Source organism: Oncorhynchus mykiss, chromosome 28 (assembly GCF_057628025.1).
Source record: "Oncorhynchus mykiss isolate SJ-2025 chromosome 28, ASM5762802v1, whole genome shotgun sequence".
In the NCBI taxonomy this organism is placed as follows: domain Eukaryota; kingdom Metazoa; phylum Chordata; class Actinopteri; order Salmoniformes; family Salmonidae; genus Oncorhynchus; species Oncorhynchus mykiss.
Window position 1 is genome coordinate 12,441,244 of NC_143049.1, and position 22,966 is coordinate 12,464,209.

At 42.1% G+C, this 22,966-nt stretch overlaps 1 protein-coding gene across 4 annotated transcripts in view; it reads right to left on the minus strand.

Annotated features, from left to right (window-relative positions):
- Positions 1-22,966, minus strand: part of LOC110508549 (matrix metalloproteinase-16) — a 41,322-nt gene that overhangs the window by 12,603 nt on the left and 5,753 nt on the right. For 2 of the 4 annotated variants that reach the window (XM_021589133.3, XM_021589131.3), the window contains 4 exons: positions 22,631-22,747; positions 20,562-20,728; positions 20,308-20,445; positions 4,536-4,697 (listed from right to left, as the gene is read on the minus strand). In XM_021589133.3, the coding sequence (XP_021444808.1) occupies positions 4,536-4,697; positions 20,308-20,445; positions 20,562-20,728; positions 22,631-22,747 (584 nt within the window). Of the gene's footprint in view, positions 1-4,520; positions 4,698-20,307; positions 20,446-20,561; positions 20,729-22,630; positions 22,748-22,966 lie in introns of all 4 variants that reach the window. The other 2 variants (XM_021589132.3, XM_021589130.3) reach the window with 1 other exon arrangement.

The window sequence follows — 22,966 nt, forward strand, 5'->3', positions numbered from 1 at the left end:
TATCATGTAGCAACCCAATGTATAATATCTACTGTTTGTTTGTTATGTATTTATGGGATATGATTAGTTAGTATATACATAATTAAGCCAATTTGTATAACGCTGATTCATAATTTATGCTAGGTTTCGTGCAGAATTTTGTAAGACGTTCCGATGAGACTAATAGAAGGTAAAGAATAATTAATGATGGACTGCTATTGATATAAAAGATCTTCAGATCTTTAAGAGTGGATTTGGGAGATAGCCGCTCCATATAAACGAATGCTTCCGTGGTGCCATCCTCTTCCTAATGAGTTAGTTATTGCCTGATTAATTTATTCAAAAATTAAACGTTAGGTAATCGATTTGAAAATAGCCTGTCATCACATGAAGGATAATAGAGACACGACACTATCTTATGCTAAAAAGCCTCCTGGCTAACATTGGCTAGCATACTTAACCTCCGGCGAGTAAAACTGACTAGCGAAAGCAAAAAAAAAAGAAAATGCTATTATCTGAGGATAGCCCCTCCATAAACAAAAGAGAAAAAACATTTCAACCCTGCAGGCGCGACACAAAACGCAGAAATAAAAATATGAATCATGCCTTACATTTGACAAGCTTCTTCTGTTGGCACTCCAATATGTCCCATAAACATCACAAATGGTCCTTTTGTTCGATTAATTCCGTCCATATATATCCAAAATGTCAGTTTATTTGGTGCGTTTGATCCAGAAAAACACCGGTTCCAACTTGCGCAACGTGACTACAAAATATCTCAAAAGTTACCTGTAAACTTTGCCAAAACATTTCAAACTACTTTTGTAATACAACTTTAGGTATTTTTTAAAGTAAATAATCGATAAAATCGAAGACGGGATGATCTGTGTTCAATACAGGAAGAAAACAAAACTGAAGCATGCTTTCTGGTCATGCGCCTCTATCAAACAGTACACATGAAGTGACCCGTGTTCAAGATGGCAGTACTTCTTCATTACACAAGGGAATAACCACAACCAATTTCTAAAGACTGGTGATATCCAGTGGAAGCGGTAGGAACTGCAAGCAAGTCCCTTAGAAATCTGGATTCCCAATGAAAATCGATTGAAAAGAGGGTGACCTCAATTTTTTTTAAATTCTGAATGGCTTGTCCTCGGGGTTTCGCCTGGTACATAAGTTCTGTTATACTCACAGATATGATTCAAACCGTTTTAGAAACTTCAGAGTGTTTTCTATCCAAATCTACTAATAATATGCATATCTTATCTTCTCGGGATGAGTAGCAGGCAGTTGAATTTGGGCATGCTTTTCATCCAAAATTCCAAATGCTGCCCCCTATCCTAGAGAAGTTAAACAACTTCTTCCGTGGTGCCCCAAATTCCTAATGAGTAAATTGTTACATTATTAATTTAATCGGGTAACAATTAAACATAGTTAGTGGATTAAATAAATAACAGTCATCAGATTAATGAAAGTCACAAAAAGGTTTTGTTTGCATCACGCATTTTGACATTTGAGTGAGGGGCCCCTCCAGCGGTCAGGCGCATCCCACTTGAAATTAACTTTTTTACTGTTCTTGTTTTTTCTGTCTTTTTAGGTTGATGCTAAGCAGGCTGTTATGGTGCACAGGTTTTTTGGTTTATATCGATGCATCATGGGGAATTTAAGGTCATACATCTCAATGTAAACAGATTGGGGAGTGCCGTCAAGAGAAGTGAGGTAATAGCAAAGGGAGAGAGTTGACATATTATTCTGTCAGGAAACTCACTTATCCCCATCCTGATCACGAGAACTCAAGATTATGGGATATAGGAATACCATTTTCTCTCCTTATAAAATGGGTAGAAGGGGCGTTGCAATTTTGAGCTCATATCAGAAATAAAAGGAAAGGAGGGTAGATGTATCTTTGTTAAACATAAACTGGATCACAAGGAAGTTACATCATTTAATGTTTACGCTCCACCGGGGAATGACATGGTGTTCTTTAGGAATGTGTTTGATTTAACTGCCACAGAAACCTCTGGCACGCGTATCAGTGGAGGGGATTTTAACATGATTTTAATCTCACAATTGGACAGCACAAATCAAAATAGGAAAATGAGCTCGGTTGCTAAAAAGATCAATAGGATTTTACAGGATTTAGGACTGTTTGATGTTTGGCGCGACTTCCAGAGGTCATATAGGGGATGCACTTTTTACTCAGCCCGCCACACTGAATACTCCAGGTTAGACTACTTTTTCATGTACAGTGCAGATAGACACAGGCTTAAGGATTGTAAGGTTAGGCAGAACGACTTATTAGATCATAATGGAGTTGACCTAACTCTACATCTTGATAGCAAACCAAGAAATACTCTATGGAGGCTTAATACAAGCATGCTGAATGATCCAGCATTCAAGGAATCAATAAAGACAGAATTGAACATCTATCTGGAGAATAATGATAACGGGGAAGTATCCCCTGCTACATTGTGGGATACACTAAGCTGGTTAATAGAGGGAAGATCCTAGCCACATCATCTCTCAAGAAAAAGATAAATGCACAGAAACTGCTGAAATTACAGGAAACATTAGGAAGCTTAGAACGATCTCATAGTCATTTCAAAGACCCTTTTATATTACGTGAGATTCAAAAGGTAAGACAGGAAATTGACCAGATTTATATTGAAGAAGTAGAGAAAAAAGCTTAGGTTCCTGAAAGAACGATATAACGAAGCAGACTCAAATGACTAGCATGGGGACTCAGAAAACAATAAGCACAGAATACAATTTTCTAAAAATGAAGACCGCAAAACAAAACAGATTACATGCAAATTGGATGAAATACAGAATGCGTTTGAATCATACTATACAAATCTGTGCAAGCAACCAGAGAAGGCACAGACAACAGAGCGTTTTTTTTTAACTCACTTGATCTCCCTTCAGTTGGAACAGAGCAAAATGATAAACTTACTTCAGAAATAACTACTGAAGAAATGAATAATGCAATATTTAATCTAAAAGCAAAAAGATCTCCAGGCCACATCATCATGGCATGACTGGTTCAAAGCCTTCAGAGAACAACTAACACCTCTACTTCGGGCCTCTTTGAACTGGAATCTACGAGAGGGAGATCTACCACCATGGAGAGAAGCCATCACATCTGTAATTCCAAAAAGCGGGTAAGGATAAGAAGGAATGCAGTTCCTATAGACATATCGCAATTCTTAACATGGATCATAAAAGGTATGCATCAATAATAACCAAAAGAATGGAGGACATAATCCCAGAATTGATAGGAATTGGGAGTTGGAAATTGGCACTGGTTTTGGAGGCACTGAGCCTCTGGAGTCGGTGGATCTGAAGATCCTCTCCTACAAAACCTCCCTTTGGCCTCGGCTAAACATGTTGGGGACCTCCACGCGTTATCCGTACACCCTTCCTGTATTCAGCTCTAAGGTGACATTGCATCCAAATGCGGCCTTCGCTCCGAAAGTCATGGCTATGTCCTACAGGTACTTAGCTTTTGAACTAGTTCCCTTTTTGTGTCCTCTTTTTTTGCGTCTGAAGAGAAACAGAGGTTACATGCCCTGTGCCCCGTGCGGGCTTTACGCACATACGTTAAACGTACCCAGGACATCTGGTTATGTGATCAACTTTTAATCTGTTTTGCTAATCCAGCTCGCGGCAGGGCGCTCTCTATGCAGCGTTTCTCCCATTGGATTGTGGAGGCTTTCTTCCTGGCATATAGCAGTATGGGGCAAGGGTCACCTAGCGGTGTACATGTCCACTCCACCAGGAGTCTGGTGGCATCTTGGGCGTTGTTTAAAGAGTTGACTATAGGCGATATTTGTGCTGCGGTGAGTTGGGCATCACCACACACTTTTGTGAGGTTTTATTGCTTGGATGTCACTGCTCCCAGTATAGTACACAGAGTACTTATGGCTGGGATAGGGGCAAGTTACTAGCCAGCACGTTGTGTGTGCAATACCCAGACTGCCGCATCTGGTGAGATCAGGTCTGGGTGGTTTGCCATGGGCCGTTTCATTTACTATCCGTTGGGGTTGGCTTGGGGTGTGATTATAGTTCCCCATTGTATGTTGTACCGAAGTTGACTGACTGAAAGGGAATGTAACGTTATGACTATAACTATTGTTCCCTGAAGGAGGGAAACGCACCATCCATTCCTGGGCTCGGTTAAGAGTGGTATTAAATTGAAGGAGTGAATCCGAGCCGCATGCTTATCACCTGTGGAAGACGTGATTGTAGATCCTTCAACCGAAGTCGCAAGAGTGTGACTCCCCATAATATGGTGTACCTTGTTGCCCTCATTCAGGGAACAGTAGTTATAGTCATAACGTTACGTTTTCCACCACCATCAACAAAACACTGAATTGTGGAATTTGTTGTGGAAGAATCGTGTCACATTCCTCCAGTAGAGTTTCAGACACTTGTAGAATCTGTGCCAAGGTGCATTGAAGCTGTTCTGGTGGCTCGTGGTGGTTGGCCCAACTCCCTATTAAGACACTTTATTTTGGTGTTTCCTATAATTTGGCAGTTACCTGTTGGTACAGTACCATAGATTTTCTGGATGCCCTGAAGGTCGTCGTGAGGAAGTTTGAAGTTCTCTGTGTCCATGTACTGGTAGAATGGAGCCATGATGGCTGTGGGGTCATTGGAGTGTTCCAGACCCAGGGCGTGGCCCAGCTCATGGACTGCCACCAGGAACAGGTCATTACCTGGGAAGGGAGAAAGAGACTAGGGATTAGAAACACACACGCAGTGTGACTGCACACACACATGCACACACATAGACCCCAGCTAGCACATTTGGTTCCTTGGAAGTTGTGGGAATGTACACTACCTTTCAAAAGTTTGGGGTCACTTAGAAATGTCCTTGTTTTTGAAAGAAAAGCATTTTTTTGTCCATTAAAATAAGATCAAATTGATCAGAAATACAGTGTAGACATTGTTAATGTTGTAAATGACTATTGTAGCTGGAAACGGCAGATGTTTTATGGGATATCTACATAGGCACACAGAGGCCCATTATCAGCAACCATCCCTCCTGTGTTCCAATGGCACGTTGTGTTAGCTAATCCAAGTTTATCATTTTGAAAGGCTAATTGATCATTAGAAAACCCTTTTGCAATTATGTTAGCACAGCTGAAAACTATTGTCCTGATTAAACAAGCAAAACAATTGTCCTTCTTTAGACTAGTTGAGTATCTGGAGTATCAGCATTTTGGGGTTCGATTACAGGCTCAAAATGGCCAGAAACAAAGACTTTCTTCTGAAACGCATCAGTCTATTTCTGTTCTGAGAATTGAAGGCTATTCCTTGCAAGAAATTGCCAAGAAACAAGATCTCGTACAACGCGGTGTACTACTTCCTTCACAGAACAGTGCAAACTGCCTCTAACCAGAATAGAAAGAGGAGTCGGAGGCCCCGGTGCAAACTGAGCACTGAAGGGGAGTAGACAGTCTAAGGGGAAAAACTGAAGGGGAAAAGACAGTTTAAAGAATCTGTTTTAAGCCTTTTGTGCCATTCAGAGGGTGAATGGGCAAGACAAAGGATTTAAGTGCATTTGAACGTGATATGGTAGTAGGTACCAGGCACACCGGTTTGAGTTTGTTAAGAACTGCAACACTGCTGTGATCTTCACACTCAACAGTTTCCCGTATGTATCAAGAATGGTCCACCACCCAAAGGACATCCATCCAACTGGACACAAGCATTGGAGTCAACATGGGCCAGCATCCCTGTCGAACGCTTTCGACACCTTGTAGAGTCCATGCCCTGAATAATTGAGGCTGTTCTGAGGGCAAAAGGGGGTGCAGCTCACTATTTTGTACACTCAGTGCATATGGTTTTAAATAACATTGTTAGAAAGTTCCTTGAACGCTACTAATGTTCTTGTGGTTTTTATGGAAAGTTCTCTTAATGTTCTGAGAACATGACATTAAATAGAACTATGAGGAAACCTGCAGAAAACATTCTTCTGAAGTACTGAAATTCCCACAGAAGAATGTTGTTTCTTAACGTTCTCTGAATGTTCTGAGAGCATGACTTTAAATTGAACCGTGAGGAAACCTGACGAAAACATTATGTAGAAAATATTGACATTTCTACCTGAGAAACTGAAAAAGAAAAGTAAAAGCTGGGTATCCTGCACCATTCTGGGAAAGTTGCATGCAAAATAACCATAGGACAACCAAATTCTCACCAAGCTCTTTGAAACATGGTTCTCAGAACGTTATGTGCTAGCTACGATACACACACACACCTACAAAACTGGCTCATTTCCAGTTGAATTCTACAGAAGTGTATCAACATGTTAATCACACTGCTGACATTTACTATAGTCTATAGGGCTATAATTCATACGGTTTCGTGTTTTTCACCTGGGGATTCAACTCTATTATGAACGGCAAGGTTAGAATGAGGCTATTAAGGCTGGGAAACGTGAAGGGCATATTATGTGTCTATAGGGAGCCATAGCTTACAGAGAAAAGAGTGTCCCTGCCTAAGGCATTGGAACATTCATGTCCTGTTACACAACACACCAGTGCGCGCACACGCACACACACACACACACACACACACACACATATACACACACACAGCAGCAGGACCACAGATATACGTGCTTGACTCCACGTTACTCGTCATGGGTCTGGAGTATGTGTAATTTTAACTGACTTGTCCGGAAGGGCCCGTACAGATCCGAACTGCTGCAGTAGAGGCAGAGAAATGCTCTAATTTATTCTGTAGCTCTCGCTCTTCACGAGAGTGGAATGTGACGCATGTAGCTTGTTGTTGGCCAATCACAAGTCATTACAAGTGGCAAAGGGCTACAGTCGTAGAGCCTCCGTGTGGAAAAAGTTAGGATATTTAATCAACGGAAGATGGAATTAATATGACAGAATTAAAAGTTAAAGGAGAAGGATAGGCTACAACCACCAAAAGCCAACAACTAGCCTGCTATTTAGCTAATATTCTGAACGGAGTTGTTGTTATTTGTAGCTGTAGGATGAGAAAACTCATCCACATCAGTGTCAATTAGCCAAGCTATCTGGTTTAGCTAGCTTCTCCCGGTTTGCTGCAGTCAAGACAGGTACCACTTCATTTTTATTTTTTAACCTTTATTTAACTAGGCAAGTCAGTTAAGAACAGATTCTTATTTTCAATGACGGCCTAGGAACGGTGGGTTAACTGCCTTGTTCAGGGGCAGAACGACAGATTTGTACCATGTCAGCTCGGGGATTCGAACTTGCAACCTTTCGGTTACTAGTCCAACACTAACCACTAGGCTACCGTGCCGTTATTTATCACATTTGAGGATAAATAACCTAGCTATGGAAGCTATTAGTCTACTATAGCGCGAGTCGGCTTGGTTGGTTGGTTGCTGTCACTCGTCTCTTTCCTCCCTTCTCCTTGTTTCACTCGTTCACAGTACGGCCCCTCCCCCACTTGCTAGAGCGGCACCACTCTTCTTCTTCGATGAGGTTTTTGCAGCAATTCAACCAGGAAGTCCTGATTCACACAGTCTCCTCTGAACAGTTGATGTGTCTGTTACTTGAACTCTGTGAAGCATTTATTTTGGTTGCAGTTTCTGAGGCTGGTAACTCTAATGAACTTATCCTCTGCAGCAGAGGTAACACTGGGTCGTCCTTTCCTGTGGCGGTCCTCGTGAGCTCATGAGAGCCAGTTTCATCATAGCGCTGGTTGGTTTTTGCGACTGCACTTGAAGAAAGTTCTCGAAATTCTCTGGATTGACTGACCTTCATGTCTTAAAGTAATGATGGACTGTCCTTTCTCTTTGGTTATTTGAGCTGTTCTTGCCATAATACGGACTTGGTCTTTTACCAAATAGGGCTATCTTCTGTACACCACCCCTACATGTCACGGATCCCTCCGGAACTGTCATGACGCACACCTGGTCCCTATTCCCAGTGATTAGTATTGTATAATTGTGCCCTTTGTTCACCATTATCCTGTCGATTATTGTTACAATGTCCATTGGTCGTGTGAGCTTTGGCTTTTATGCCACTTGTATTGCGTAGATGATTAAGGGTCTCGTCCCGTGTAATAATCATTGTGCGCTTGTGTATGTTCGGGTGTCGTCCCGTGTATTTATTAGAGGTACTCCTCACTCTTTTGTTTGGGTTTCAACCCTGTGTTTTCTATACGTGTTTGTTTGGTCTTCGTCCCCGTGTTTTTACACGGAATGCTGTAATTTGGGGGAGAAAAAAACCTATTACACATTTCTGCGCCTGTCTCCTGACCATTTATGCCAACGTGACACTACCTTGTCACAACACAACTGATTGGCTCAAATAACATGGTACACCTGTTAAATGCATTAAACGCTTTTCCAGTTCTGCCCACAAATGTTCTATGGGATTGAGGTCAGAGCTATGTGATGGCCACTCCAATACCTTGACTTCTTTGTCCTTAAGCCATTTTGCCACAACTTTGGAATTATTCTTGGGGTCAATGTCCATTTGGAAGAACCATTTGCGACCAAGCTTTAACTTCTTGACTGATGTCTTGAGATATTGCTTCAATATATCCACATAAGTTTCCTACCTCATGATGCCATCTATTTTGTGAAGTGCACCAGTCCCTCCTGCAGCAAAGCACCCCCACAACATGATGCTGCCAACCCCGTGCTTCACGATTGGGATGGTGTTCTTCGGCTTGCAAGCATTTGGCTCCAAACATAACGATGGTCATTATGACCAAACAGTTCTATTTTTGTTTCATCAGACCAGAGGACATTTCTCCAAAAAGTACGATCATTGTCCCCATGTGCAGTTGTAAACCGTAGTCTGGCTTTTTTATTGCGGTTTTGGAGCAGTGGCTTCTTCCTTGCTGAGCGGACTTTCAGGTTAAATCGATATAGGACTCATTTTACTGTGGATATAGATACTTGTGTACCTGTTTCCTTCAGCATCTTCACAAGGTCCTTTACTGTTGTTCTGGGATTGAGACAGAACGCGTCTCCTTCCTGAGCGATATGACGGCTGCGTGGTCCCATTGGGTTTATACTTGCGTATTATTTTTTGTACAGATGAACATGGTACCTTCAGGCATTTGGAAATTGCTCCCAAGGATGAACCAGACTTGTGGAGGTCTACAATTTTTTTTCTGAGGTCTTGGCTGATTTCTTTGATTTTTCCATGATGTCAAGCAAAGAGGCACTGAGTTTGAAGGTAGGTCTTGAAATACATCCACAGGTACTCCTCCAATTGACTCAAATTATGTCAATTAGCCTATCAGAAGCTTCTAAAGCCATGACAGAATTTTCTGGAATTTTCCAAGCTGTTTAAAGGCACAGTCAACTTAGTGTATGTAAACTTCTGACACACTGGAATTGTGATACAATGAACTATAAGTGAAATAATCTGTCTGTAACCAATTGTTGGAAAAATTACTTATGTCAAGCACAAAGTAGATGTCCTAACCGACTTGCCAAAACTATAGTTTGTTAACAAGAAATGTGTGGAGTGGTTGAAAAACAAGTTTTAACGTCTGCTTAAAATTACTTATGTCAAGCACAAAGTAGATGTCCTAACCGACTTGCCAAAACTATAGTTTGTTAACAAGAAATGTGTGGAGTGGTTGAAAAACAAGTTTTAACACCTAAGTGTATGCAAACTTCCGACTTCAACTGTATATTCAAGTAGCAAGGTTGTTCTTGTATGCTGGATATAAAAGAAGCTTCAGCATTCACACTGAACTAGCGGGGAAGATTGAATGGTTAGAGCTTCTCTGGTGTGATACGATCACATTGGCTGGTGGTAAAAATGCAATAAACGGAGATCCTCTGTTCTCCCCACACCCTGTGTTTATGTTTGCAATGAAATGTATTACCTCAGAATGCCCAATGCTATAATGTTTGCAATCAAATTCAAGGAATTAAGTTTTCCTATCAATCTAATTTGCATAAACATTGTGATTGGAGTATAGCTGTGATGGTTATCGAATTTCCTCGAGCTCATTAATGTTAGCTAAAGAGACTGGTACTAAGGCTATAAATACAGTAGGACACAAACATTTTTTTTATTTTTTATTATGGCACGGCATCAACACGCACTCAGGTGTGACCAATTAGTGGGCACTGCCAACCAGTGCTGGAAAAAGTACCCAAAGTAAAGATACCTTAATAGAACATGACTTAAGTAAAAGTGAAAGTTACCCAGTAAAATACTACTTGTGTAAAAGTCTAAAATTATTTGGTTTGAAATATACTTAAGTATCAAAAGTAAATGTATTTGCTAAAATATACTTAAGTATCAAAACTAAAAGTATAACTCATTTCAAATTCCTCATATTAAGAAAACCAGATGGCACCATTTCCAGGGGCTACCTCCAACACTCAGACATAATTGACAAATAAAGCATTTGTGTTTTGTGAGTACGCCAGATCGGAGGCAGTAGAGATCACCAAGGATGTTCAATTCACAGTTTTCAGCTGTGCTAACATAATTGCAAAAGGGTTTTCTAATGATCAATTAGCCATTTAAAATGATAAACTTGGATTAGCTAACACAACGTGCCATTGAAAGACAGGAGGGATGGTTGCTGATAATGGGCCTCTGTACGCCTATGTAGATATTCCATTAAAAATCAGCTGTTTCCAGCTACAATAGTCATTTACAACATTAACAATGTCTACACTGTATTTCTGATCAATTTGATGTTATTTTAATGGACAAAAAAAATTGCTTTTCTTTCATAAACAAGGAAATTCTAAGTGACCCCAAACTTTTGAACGGTAGTGTACACTTATCTCCCTCACCAGCTTTAAGCACCAGCTGTCAGAGCAGCTCACAGATCACTGCACCTGTACATAGCCCATCTATAAATAGCCCAAACAATTACCTTATTCCCTACTGTCTTTATGTATTTATTTTCCTCCCTTGCACCCCATTATTTCTACTTTGCACATTCACCTACTTACTGTAAATGTACAATTCCAGTGCTTTTAATTGCTATGTTGTATTTACTTTGCCACCATGGCCTTTTTATTGCCTTTACCTCCCTTATCTCACCTCAATTGCTCACATTGTATATAGACTTGTTTTTGTACTGTATTATTGACTGTATGATTGTTTTACTCTATGTGTAACTCTGTGTTGTTGTATGTGTCGAACTGCTTTGCTTTATCTTGGCCAGGTCGCAGTTGTAAATGAGAACTTGTTCTCAACTTGCCTTCCTGGTTGAACAAAGGTAAAAAAATGTTTTTAAATGAGATGAATAATGCAGTATATGTAAACATTATTAAAGTGGCATTATTAAAGTGACGAGTGATCCATTTATTAAAGTGGCCAATGATTTCAAGTCTGTATGTAGGCAGCATCCTCTCTGTGTTAGTGATGGCTATTTAACAGTCTGAGTGCCTTGAGATATAATCTGTTTTTCAGTCTCTTTGATTCAGTCTATTTGATGCAGCTGTACTGACCTCGCCTTCTGAATGGTAGTGGGGTGAACAGGCAGTGGCTTGGATGGTTATTGTCCTTGATGATCTTTTTCACCTTCCTGTGACATCGGGTGCTGTAGGGGTCCTGGAGGGCAGGTAGTTTACCCCTTGTGATGCGTTGTGCAGACTGCACAACCCTCTGGAGAGCCTTGCGGTTGTGGGCGGTGCAGTTGTCGTACCATTTTCTTTAATATTTTTTTTTTTACCTTTATTTAACTAGGCAAGTCAGTTAAGAACAAATTCTTATTTACAATGACGGCCTAGGAACAGTGGGTTAACTGCCTGTTCAGGGGCAGAACGACAGATTTGTACCTTGTCAGCTCGGGGGTTTGAACTTGCAACCTTCCGGTTACTAGTCCAACGCTCTAACCACTAGGCTACCCTACCATGCAGTGATGCAGCCCCACAGGAGGCTCTCAATTGTGCATCTGTAAGAGTTTGTGAGGATTTTAGGTGACAAGCCAAATTTCTTCAGCCTCCTGAGGTTGAAGAGGTGCTGTTGCACCTTCTTCACCACACTGTCTGTGTGGGTGGACCATTTCAGTTTGTCCGTGATGTGTACGCCGAGGACTTTCCACCTTCTCCACTGCGGTCCCGTCGATGTTGATAGGGGGGTTCTCCCTCTGCTGTTTCCTGAAGACCACAATCATCTCCATTGTTTTGTGGACGTTGAGTGAGAGGTTGTTTTGCTGACACCACACTCTGTTACCCAGGAATGATTTGATATTGATATAAAAACGCCTGCACTGGGCCTTTAACTTTCTTGGAACAATTTGAGCAACTATCCTGCACCATTCCCAGAAACTTGTGGGACGGTGGTATGCAAAATAACCATAGGACAACCATGCTCTCACCAAGCTCTAAAAAACATATGGTTCTCAGAACATTATGTGCTAGCTGGGTGAAGATGTCCCAGGGCGATGGCTGCTCTTTACAACATTATATCTACTCCAGCCAGGAGCACAAAGAGCCAGGAGCACAGGCAAAACATTAGCAACAGCAACAGCTGACCCTCCTATCTACACAACTAGCTGAGAAAGAGACACTATATAGAAATAAGATCCAAGCCCTCAAAATGCAAGATCCTGCCCAGTGGCATAAGAACATCAATGGCTTAACCAACCTCTCAGAAGTCAGGCAACCTTCCACATAGAAGGTCTTAGAGCAGGTGACAGAAAACAAACAGCAAATGAAATCAACAAAGCACTATCAAAATTAGCACAGTCCCGACCACCCATCAACTCAGCACTGCTGCCCTCCTTTTAACCAGCACACCCTGCTCCAGAGGTCCAACCCTGGGAAGTCTACAGAAAATATCAGAACACCAAGCCACTAACCTCTCTAGTGAGCAAAGTAGCTGAGAGCTGTGACATCCTACCCCAAATCGACACCCAACAGTATGGATGTCTACAAAGCCAATCAACCACACTGTCTGGTGGATCTAACCAATGAGCTATTCAAGTCCCCGGATAACAATGGTTCCATCTGCTCCCTGGCGACCAAAGTCTTCAACCATGTCTGCCACAACCTCATCATCACCAGGATGTAATACCAAGCTTGGGCTTAGCCCATCACCCGCCAGATGGATAGGCAACTTCCTCTCGAATAGACACCAGGTGGTGAGGTATCATGGTGTGCTGTCGGACAGTGTCAGTATATCTTGTGGCCTACTGTACCTCAATGAACTCTGCTCAGCCCGCTGATTGTTATTGAATATATCAACAGTGCACCCAGGCAAACTGCAGTTTTTGGATGACCTTAATTTATTAGATACCAGAAGAACTGGTTGACCTGGAGAAGTAGTCATACCAGACCCGCTCTTCAGCTAAACTGGAACTGATCCACTGCAGGACTGAGCATTTCTGTTGCAGCGCCATCCCAGCCATGGTTTGCCTGCTGGTCAGTTGATGATGAACATTCTTTTTTTGCCTATAACTGTTGTTTATTGTATTTTAGTTTGTATTGCCAATTTGAATATTAAAATGTAAGTTGTACACACAATTCAGCATGTTGCTGCCAATTGTACAATGTTATGTTCTGTTCTCTCTCCCTCTCTCTATCTATCCTATCTAAACAACTAGCCACCCTAACCCCCACACACTCCATCTATCATAGCTACAGAACAACATGGCAACAACGGAAATTTAAGCAATACTAAATATCTTATATTGAGTGATAATTATATTTTTCTTACCAAACTAATTTATGTAACTTCAAAAGCAGATCATTTTGCTTATTTTAATCAACAACAACAAAAGAGGCTTAATATAAGTCATTTGTCTTATTTCAAGATATTTCACTAATCGTCTTATTAAGATAAAATATCTAGAAAAATATATTGAAATAAGATAAATGATTTGTATTAAGCATTTTTCGGGGGTAAAATAAGCAACCATACAGGCATACACTCTGCCTCCTCCCATTTCACCCCTAACCCACTCCATCTCTCCTACAGAACTAGCCACCACAAGGAATGGCCTCATCCTCCTCCATTAACTACAGCCCATAATAATACCCAGGGGACAGACCAGGCCACCATTAGCACACGTCAACATACAACATTCACGATTACATACACCACTGTGAAAACCCATTAACCAATTCTTAACATGCAGCTAAACCCTTAGTTGGCAGCTCTGTTTTCCAGTCATTGATTTACACACACAAGCTAAGGCAAAGGATTGAACCAGAGTCTATTCTGTATGGGTAGCCATGATTTCAAACAACATGTAGAGAGAAATCTGAATCAGAGATAATAACAAGAAGCAACTGAGGAGAAGTGATAGGGGGCTACAGGACAAAAAGCTGAACCAAGAAACAAACAAAACACTGGCTGCTATTGCCCTTTGCACACTGACAGGCAGGCGGCCTAGGAGGGGACTGCCTATCTAAGTGGCAGTGTTGTGCCAGTTAATGCTGCCTGACAGCCCTCTAGATGTGCCGTTCCGCAGGCAGTACTAACGGCAGCCAGAGCAGAGCAGGCTGGCAGCAGGGTAATTAAAGTAAAGTGCTGCCTGACGGTGGATGGATGGAGGCTGACAGGGCTGAGAGAGGGATCTGATTACCCTCTTCAAGCTGCAGCTCTCTAGGGCTGCAGGCTGGATCCCCACTCCACCCTTCCCTGCAGCTACAGTACAATACACTCCCTGAGCATAACAGAATAAAAATGTGAGGGTTTATATCTGATAACAGCAGGGTGTGGTGCAATACAATGCAGCCTGTTGAAATGCAGACTGTATCAGTGACGTGCAGTCAGGGTAGGCAGTCTAATAAAATTAAAGCTGTTATGAAAAGCCTAATAAAAAATACAATTATATAAAAAATGGTAATTCTATTTTTATTTTATTTTTATCAAATGTCTTTTCTCGGTGATTCTGGCGGTTTTTAAGCTCAAAATCCCAAAATGTGCAGAAACTGCATCAAAACCTCAGGAAAGACACCACGGTATGCATTCCTTCCTTCCCATCCTTTAAAATCCATTCAAATCGTTGATGCACACGGCCGTTCATGATTCCAGTCACTGTTAACGGACAGGGTCAGGGTAGGACTCACTGCTTTGCCTAGCTGACATTTGTTGCATTGAGTGGATTTCATATTTTGCATGTTGCCTAAACATGTTTTGTGGGAAAGCTCTGCACATTTGGGCGTGTCTACATAATGTTGACACGTGCATCCCGTAAACTGAACGAAGCTTGCTCGCAAAAACAACATGACTAAATGGACACTATTGTACCTCAAAAAAATGCAAAGTTACTGTATGTATTAGGTATTTTATTAGCATCCCCATTAGCTGTTGCGAAAGTAGCAGCTACTCTTCCTGGGGTCCACACAAAACATTAATACAGAACATTAATAGACAAAACCAACTCAAGGACAGAACTACATAATATACATTTAAAAATGTCACTCAGAGCTATATATCAATACATACAGTACACACAAAATATCGAGGTGAAAAAGGGGAGAGGAGTTGTGCCGTGTGTTGTTTATAACATTTTTTCAACCAGGTTTGCTGTTCATTTGAGCAATATGAAATCGAAGGGAGTTCCATGCAATAATGGCTCTATATAATACAGTTTTTTTCCTGGATTTGGGGACTATGAAAAGACTTAGATTTCCAAAGAAAACTTGATATAATTCAGAGAGGGAGACCAACACCTGAGGAAGGGACAGAAAATCATACGACCGTTTAAACAAAAGTGGTGTGAAATAAAAGAGTGGCTGTGTGACTGCGCTACTAGAAGCCGCCTGTACTCTTTCTCCTGCCTGCTCTTCTCAACCGGGGACAACGTTTGGGTGGAAGGCAGGCTACTGCAATCTCAACAACCTGACCAATGCCCTCAACAAACACGAAAAGTCAGCATCGCACATTCAACACCAGATCACCCTATAAACTTTTGAGAACACTTGATCGATCTGGCGTTAAATGATGGGCAAAAACAACAAGTGACCATCCACAATGCTAGTGACCATCCACAATGCTAAGGTAGGAAGGAAAACTGTGAGATTTTGAAGGACCTTATTAGAGCAACATGCTACCTAGGGAAACAAGAGTTAACATTTTGCTGTAATGATGGCGCCGGAGAGAATGGATGCCATTTTACAGTCTCCTAACCAATTGTGCTATTGTGTGTGTTTTCTCCCGTTATTTGTAACTTATTTTGCACATAATGTTTCTACCACAATCTCTTCTGACCGAAAAGAGCTTCAAGAAATCAGGACAACGATTACTCACCTTGTATTGAAAGATTATTTTTTTTCAATGAGTTGGACGAGAGGGATTTACTCCAGACACCCGAGAAGGCCCTCATCTCCGTCATTCCCAGGAGAAAGAGATGGAGATATTGAGGACGAAGGTCCGACCACGAGTGTGTAATTTGCCTTTACCTTCGGTCCTATTAGCCAACATACAATCATTGGATAATAAAATAGACGAACTACAAGCACGTATATCCTACCAATGGGACATTCAAAACTGTAATATCTTATGTTTCACCGAGTCGTGACTGAACAACGACATGAATAACATACAGCTGGCAGGTTATACACTGTATCAGCAGGAAAGAACAGTAGCCTCTGGTAAAGACAAGGGGTGGCGGTCTATGTATATTTGTAAACAACAGCTGGTGCACGATATCTAAGGAAGTCTCAAGGTTTTGCTCGCCTGAGGTAGAGTATCTCATGATAAGCTGTAGACCACACTATTTACCAAGAGAGTTTTCATCTATGTTCTTCGTAGCTGTCTATTTACCACCACAAACCGATGCTGGCACTAAGACCGCACTCAATGAGCTGTATACGGCCATAAGCCGCTCATCCAGAGGCGGCGCTCCTATTGGCCGGGGTTAATGCAGGGAAACTTAAATCTGTTTTACCTAATTTCTACCAGCATGTTAAATGTGCAACCAGAGGGGAAAAAACTATAGACCACCTTTACTACACACACAGACACGCGTACAAAGCCTCTCCCTCGCCCTCCATTTGGCAAATCTGACCATAATTCTATGCTCCTGATTCTGGCTGACAAGCAAAAACAAAAGAACAAAATTGCACTCCACACTGCCCTTTCCCACCTGTACAAAAGGAATACCTATGTGAGAATGCTTTTCATTGAATAAAGCTCAGCGTTCAACACCATAGTGCCCTCAAAGCTCATCACTAAGCTAAGGAACCTGGGATTTAAACCTCCCTCTGCAACTGGATCCTGGACTTCCTGACGGGCCGTCCCCAGGTGGTAAGGGTAGGTACATTCGCCACGCTGATCCTCAACACAGGGGCCCCTCAGATGTGCATGCTCAGTCCCCTCCTGTACTCCCTGTTCACTCATGACTGCATGGCCAGGCACGACTCCAACACCATCATTAAGTTTGCTGATGAAACAACAGTGCCTGATCACATATAGGGAGGAGGTCAGAGACCTGGCCGTGTGGTGCCAGGACAACCTCTCCCACAATGTGATCAAGACAAAGGAGATGATTATGGACTACAGGAAAAGCAGGACTGAGCACACCCCCATTCTCATCGACGTGGCTGTAGTGGAGAGCTTCAAGTTCCTTGGTGTTCACATCACCAACAAACTATCATGGTCCAAACACACCAAGGCAGTCGTGAAGAGGGCATGACAAAACCTATTCCCCCTTGGGAGACTGAAAAGATTTGGCATGGGTCCTCAGATCCTCAAAACGTTCTACAGCTGCACCATCGAGAGCATGGTTGCATCACTGCCTGGTATGGCAACTGCTCGGCCTCCGACCGCAAGGCACTACAGAGGGTAGTGCTTATGGCCAAGTACATCACTGGGGCCAAGCTTCCTGTCATCCAGGACCTCTATACCAGGCGGTGTCAGAGGAAGGCCCGAAAAATTGTCAAAGACTCCAGCCAACCTAGTCATAGACTGTTCTCTCTGTTACCGCACGACAAGCGTTACCGTAGCGCCAAGTCTAGGTCCAAAAGGCTTCTCAACAGCTTCTACCCCCAAGCCATAAGGCTCCTATTTTACACTGCTGCTATTCTCTGTTTATTATCTATGCATAGTCACTTTAACTCTACATACATGTATGTACATATTACCTCAATTTCCTCGACTAACCGGTGCCCCCGCACATTGACTCTGTACCGGTACCCCCTGTATATAGCCTCGCTATTGTTATTTTATTGCTGCTCTTTAATTATTTGTTACTTTTATTTCTTATAATACTTAACACATATTTTTCGTAAAACTGCATTGTTGGATATGGGCTTGTAAGTAAGCATTTCACTGTAAGGTCTACACCTGTTGTAAAATTTGATTTGATTTGAGTACAAGCTTGCTAAAAAAAACTTCCACTGTGTTTTCGGTTATCAAACAGAATACAGAATGATTTGATTGAAGCAGTTTTTGATATGATTCGAAAGGACATTGAAGATGAGATTAATCAGGCTCCATTTGTTGCAGTAGAAGTAGATGAAACCACAGATGTTACAAACAAAGCCCAGATCTCTGTGATTTTTTCATTATGTGGCTAAAAGCAAAATCAAGGAGGCGTTTTAGGAATTGAATGATGTGAGGGATATTGCCTAGTGATTAGTGCTTTTCGAGGTCGTTTCGGTTTCAGCTCGATTATCAGTTCAGAAAACTGCCATTTTCGTCCTTATGCTAGCTAGCAGTAGCCACAGCAGCCATTTTGGAATGTCATTCTCAGCCAATTAGCTTCTTTGTTGTTATTATTATTTCAATCTTCTCAATGTATCAGTGTGGATAAAGGTACAATTTGGAGTACAGTGGCATATCACACCCCTACATTGAGGTAAATTTTCCGACCCATATATCGCGCTGGCTCCACAGTGTCTTAAAGTAACCATGATTGTGTTCCGACCCCAGTGCAACTCAGTGTAAACAACTGTAAAGGTAGGGTCGGTATCTTCTGGTAAACACCCATCGAAATGATTTCAGTAGCAATAGCAGCCAGCCAGCCAGACCATCTAACGTTATCTCTGTCCTCCTTATACTGTACTGTCTTCAGTCATCCTATTTATCTAGGCTAACCTGCCTAAGTATGCTGCAGAGCTGTTTGACTAAATCATTTTACTAGCTCTTCAAAGTAGATAAGGCATACTTTCACAAACTGTCTCTATCCCTCTCGTCACTGTTGTGTACATTCCTCTTTCATGTGGTCTATGTGGTCTGTGTGTATCTAACCTAATGTAGCAGGTGTAAAAGTGTATCTATCTCTGTCCGAACCAGAAAGAACAGGCACAATGGATTATGGTCATTGTAGTTAATTACCACGTTTATGCGCTGAACTAGGTTGAATATTTGCTTCATGAAAACTCCAACTCCATTCAGCCCAGCGTCCCACATAGTTCTTCACTTTATTTCTCACGTGAATGATTTGATTTCTCTCTAGAGAAATGGTGCGTCGGTCAATTAGTTGTTTAATAACCAACATTTTGGTTAATCATTCTGCACTAGTGAGTGATGGCAAACGAGCTGCGGCCTTGGCGGATTATGTATTGGGAGTGTTGGGGAAGTACAACTGAGTTGAAAAGCTGGTTAGCTCAAACATACAATGGGTCCTCAGTGATGGCATCCCAGCTTAATGGGGTGCAGGCCAAGATAAGAGAAAAAGTGCCCGAAGTTCCATTTATTCACTGTTAAACTTGGTGTTCTCACAGTCAGTGAAATGCAGCCCAGAGTGTAAAATAATTTTCAAAACAGTAGAAGGACTCACTTTGACTTTCAAACTCAAAAGGAATGAATAAGACTTCCACAACACTACCACGGAGAGGTTCACTCTGACCGACAGACGGATGGACTTCATTTCCAAGCCAAGGTAGGTCTAAATGCATTTTTCCCACCCAGTTAGGTTACTGTTGACTGAACATGAGAATAGTGCTGCTTACCATTCAGCACAAAGAAGTTAACCTGTAGGCTATCACATTAGTTGCCTCCAAGGCTGTGGATGCTACATCGGCCTACGGCTGAGTTTAACAGTGTGTCATTTTGTTGGATGATATGAAATATGCTGCCATAGGAGGCTATCGCTTGTGTATCTTAGCTACATTGGTATTTACATTTGGTGATATTTTTTGTTCATTTCGGTTAATAGCTTATGTCACTGGTTGTTGGAGCTATCTGTTATATGGAGGATTTGGGCTTCATCGATGTCTATTTGTGAGTAAATCTGGCATTGATAATAGCCAGTGCCTACCCAGCCACCGACCTCACCGCACATCACTGGACTGTATCCATTTTTGGACTTGTTAGTCTTTGATATGATTCTCTCACAACTATATTCCTTTAATCTTTCTCTCTGAACCTCCCCACCCCCTCTCCACTCCCTCTTTCTCCTTCCCCCTTTCTCTCCCGTTCCATCTCTCACCATCGTGGTTGGGGTTCCCCAGGGTCCAGGGTTCGTCTGAGTCGAAGTGGGTGTCCCCTCCGATCCCAGGGCCCGGAAAGTAGGCGTGAGCTAGGAACCCGCCCTCACCGTCGAAGGGTGAGCTGTCGCCATGGAAACCTGAGGTGAGATCAATTTAATTTCACTTCAAAGTTTACATGGGGAGAACGGGATTAGGCCGACATTGACATAGTTTCAGTTTTCCTCTCCCAGGCACCATTCAATACAATTCTCACCTGAGGCGAAGATGATGGTGATGTCCACATCACGCCTGCCGCTCTCCAGGGCGCTGTAAGGGACGGCCTCAAAGTGAAGCGGCGTCACCCCCTGCCACACGTCAAACGCACGCCGGATGGCATCGTGGGTCTCCCTGGAGCCCACTTTGGGCGTGACGTTCTTTATGCTGAGGGAGGAAGAGAGGGTGAGTCAATTAAGAACATATTCTTCTTTACATTGACAACGTGTTTTACAATAAAGACCTGATGTTAGGAGAGAAAGGGATAGGGGATATGATAAAAGTGGAAACAGATAGTGTGATCCATCCTGGGTGGGTGGTTATTGGGAGGTTGGATGGTACCACCAGCTAGATGAGAGCAACATTTTACAGGTCATTTTTTTTTAATAAGACATTGACAGTAATATAAATAAAATATTTTACTCCTTAGAAAGATTTAACTCCTATTCTGATCTAACCGGAACAATTATACACACATTCATTCATAATTTTTACTGCAGTGGGCTAAATCAAGGTCGCAGTCTTAAACAAATCTACTTTGAAACAAAAGTATGCACCTCACACACATGGTTATGGGCTTTAAAAAAAGAAGACACCTGTACCATGTCAGATATGTATTAAATGTTGAGTTTGCATCCCAATATGACACTTTATATACATCACAGAAGACTAAAACATGACAAACCATTTGACATAGAAACACTGAGTTTTCAGCATTTAAAAAAAAGAATGTTGATTAATTATGACATTCAAAAATATATTAATAACATTCCACCCATGAGGCCACTAGAGGGTGATTTGGTCATTCAATTGCAGGAAGGGAGGCTACAACAAAGCTTTAACACAAGGCAGCCCCGCAAACAGAGCATTTTAAATAGAGAAAGAAACAGATGGCTACAGCGTCACATACAGCACCACATATCATATACTGTAGGTCCAAATCTGAACCCCCCCCCCCCTCCCACTATAGCTTGGGGAGAATATTCTCTAAAATGGTTGACGAGAAGCTGAAAAAAGTTTCAGTGTTAAACTATTCCAACAAACCCGGCAGCTTTCACTGCACTTTTAACACAGCTGTCGTTATCAGTCGCTCGCAGACAGAGAGAGAGAGAGAGAGAAAGAGAGAGAGAGAGAGAGGGGGGGAGAGAGAGAGAGAGAACGAGATGAATTTTCTTCCCCGTTTTCTCTCCCCAACTCATTTTCATGTAGAGCGTGCAGTCAGCAGCGACAGCCAGGCTGACTGACATTCCATTAGAAGAGGTGCCTCATCAATTCACATGCAGGAAGGAAGGAAGGATTTAAATAAATTGACAGTGTTATCGTCTATTACGGCTGTAACCTGTCAATTTCCCACAGCGCCGAGCAGCACCCCTTATCCCGCTCTCTCAGACCCCATTAACAGTGGAAACTTAATCACGCGCGATAAGATGGGGAATTTGAATATTTTTGTTGCGATTATTGGATGATTTACATAGAGGTATTTGGAGAGAAATGGACGAAGTAAAAGTTGTCCTCGTCCTCGATCGTCCTTGCTATTAAAATTTGGCAGTTTGTCTTCTGGTACTCTTAAAAGGAGAAATGAAAGATAACTGCAAAGGAATGCAATGGAATGCAAATAATAAGAAAGTTGAAAACCATTACATCACTTTATTCTGTCCTCTGACTTGACTTCTATTCACACACAAACAACTCTTCTTCTATGTATATCAATGTGTGTGTGTATGTGCGTGTGTGTGTGTGTATGTGTGTGTGTGTGTGTGTGTGTGTGTGTGTGTGTGTGTGTGTGTGAGTGTGAGTGTGAGTGTGTGTGTGTGTGTGTGTGTGTGTGTGTGCATGTGTGCGTGTGTGCCCATATGTGCAATCTCTAAGGCAACGCTGAGGGAATGTGACACCAAGGAGGAAGAGAGAGCACAAATTAATAACTACACTGACAAACACAGAACCCTATAATAACCCTTGGCTAATCTGACTAACGGCTGGTTGTCATGGTAACCATCAAGGCTGCTGGAATGAGTCTCTCACCTGTAGGTGATGCGTATGTGCGAGCATGTGCCGGCCTACATTTCTCACCTGTAAGTGATGTGTGTTCGCTGCCACTTCTGCCCCGTCAGTGCGTACCTCCGCTTCCGCGACCTTGAAATGCCCTTTAGTTTGTCTGGATTTCCACACCTCGGCCTCTTCATCCAACTAAGAACAAAGGAAGTAGTGGAGGTGGAAGAAGAGGACAATGGAGGGAAGAGGAAGACAACAGTTTGGGTTTGGCGGATTCCAGGAAAACGCTAATTGCCCCAATACTTAGTGCCAACTGTAAAGTTTGGTGGAGGAGGAATAATGGTCTGGGGTAGGCCCGTTAGTTCCAGTGAAGGGAAATCTTAACACTACACTATACAATGACATTCTAGACAA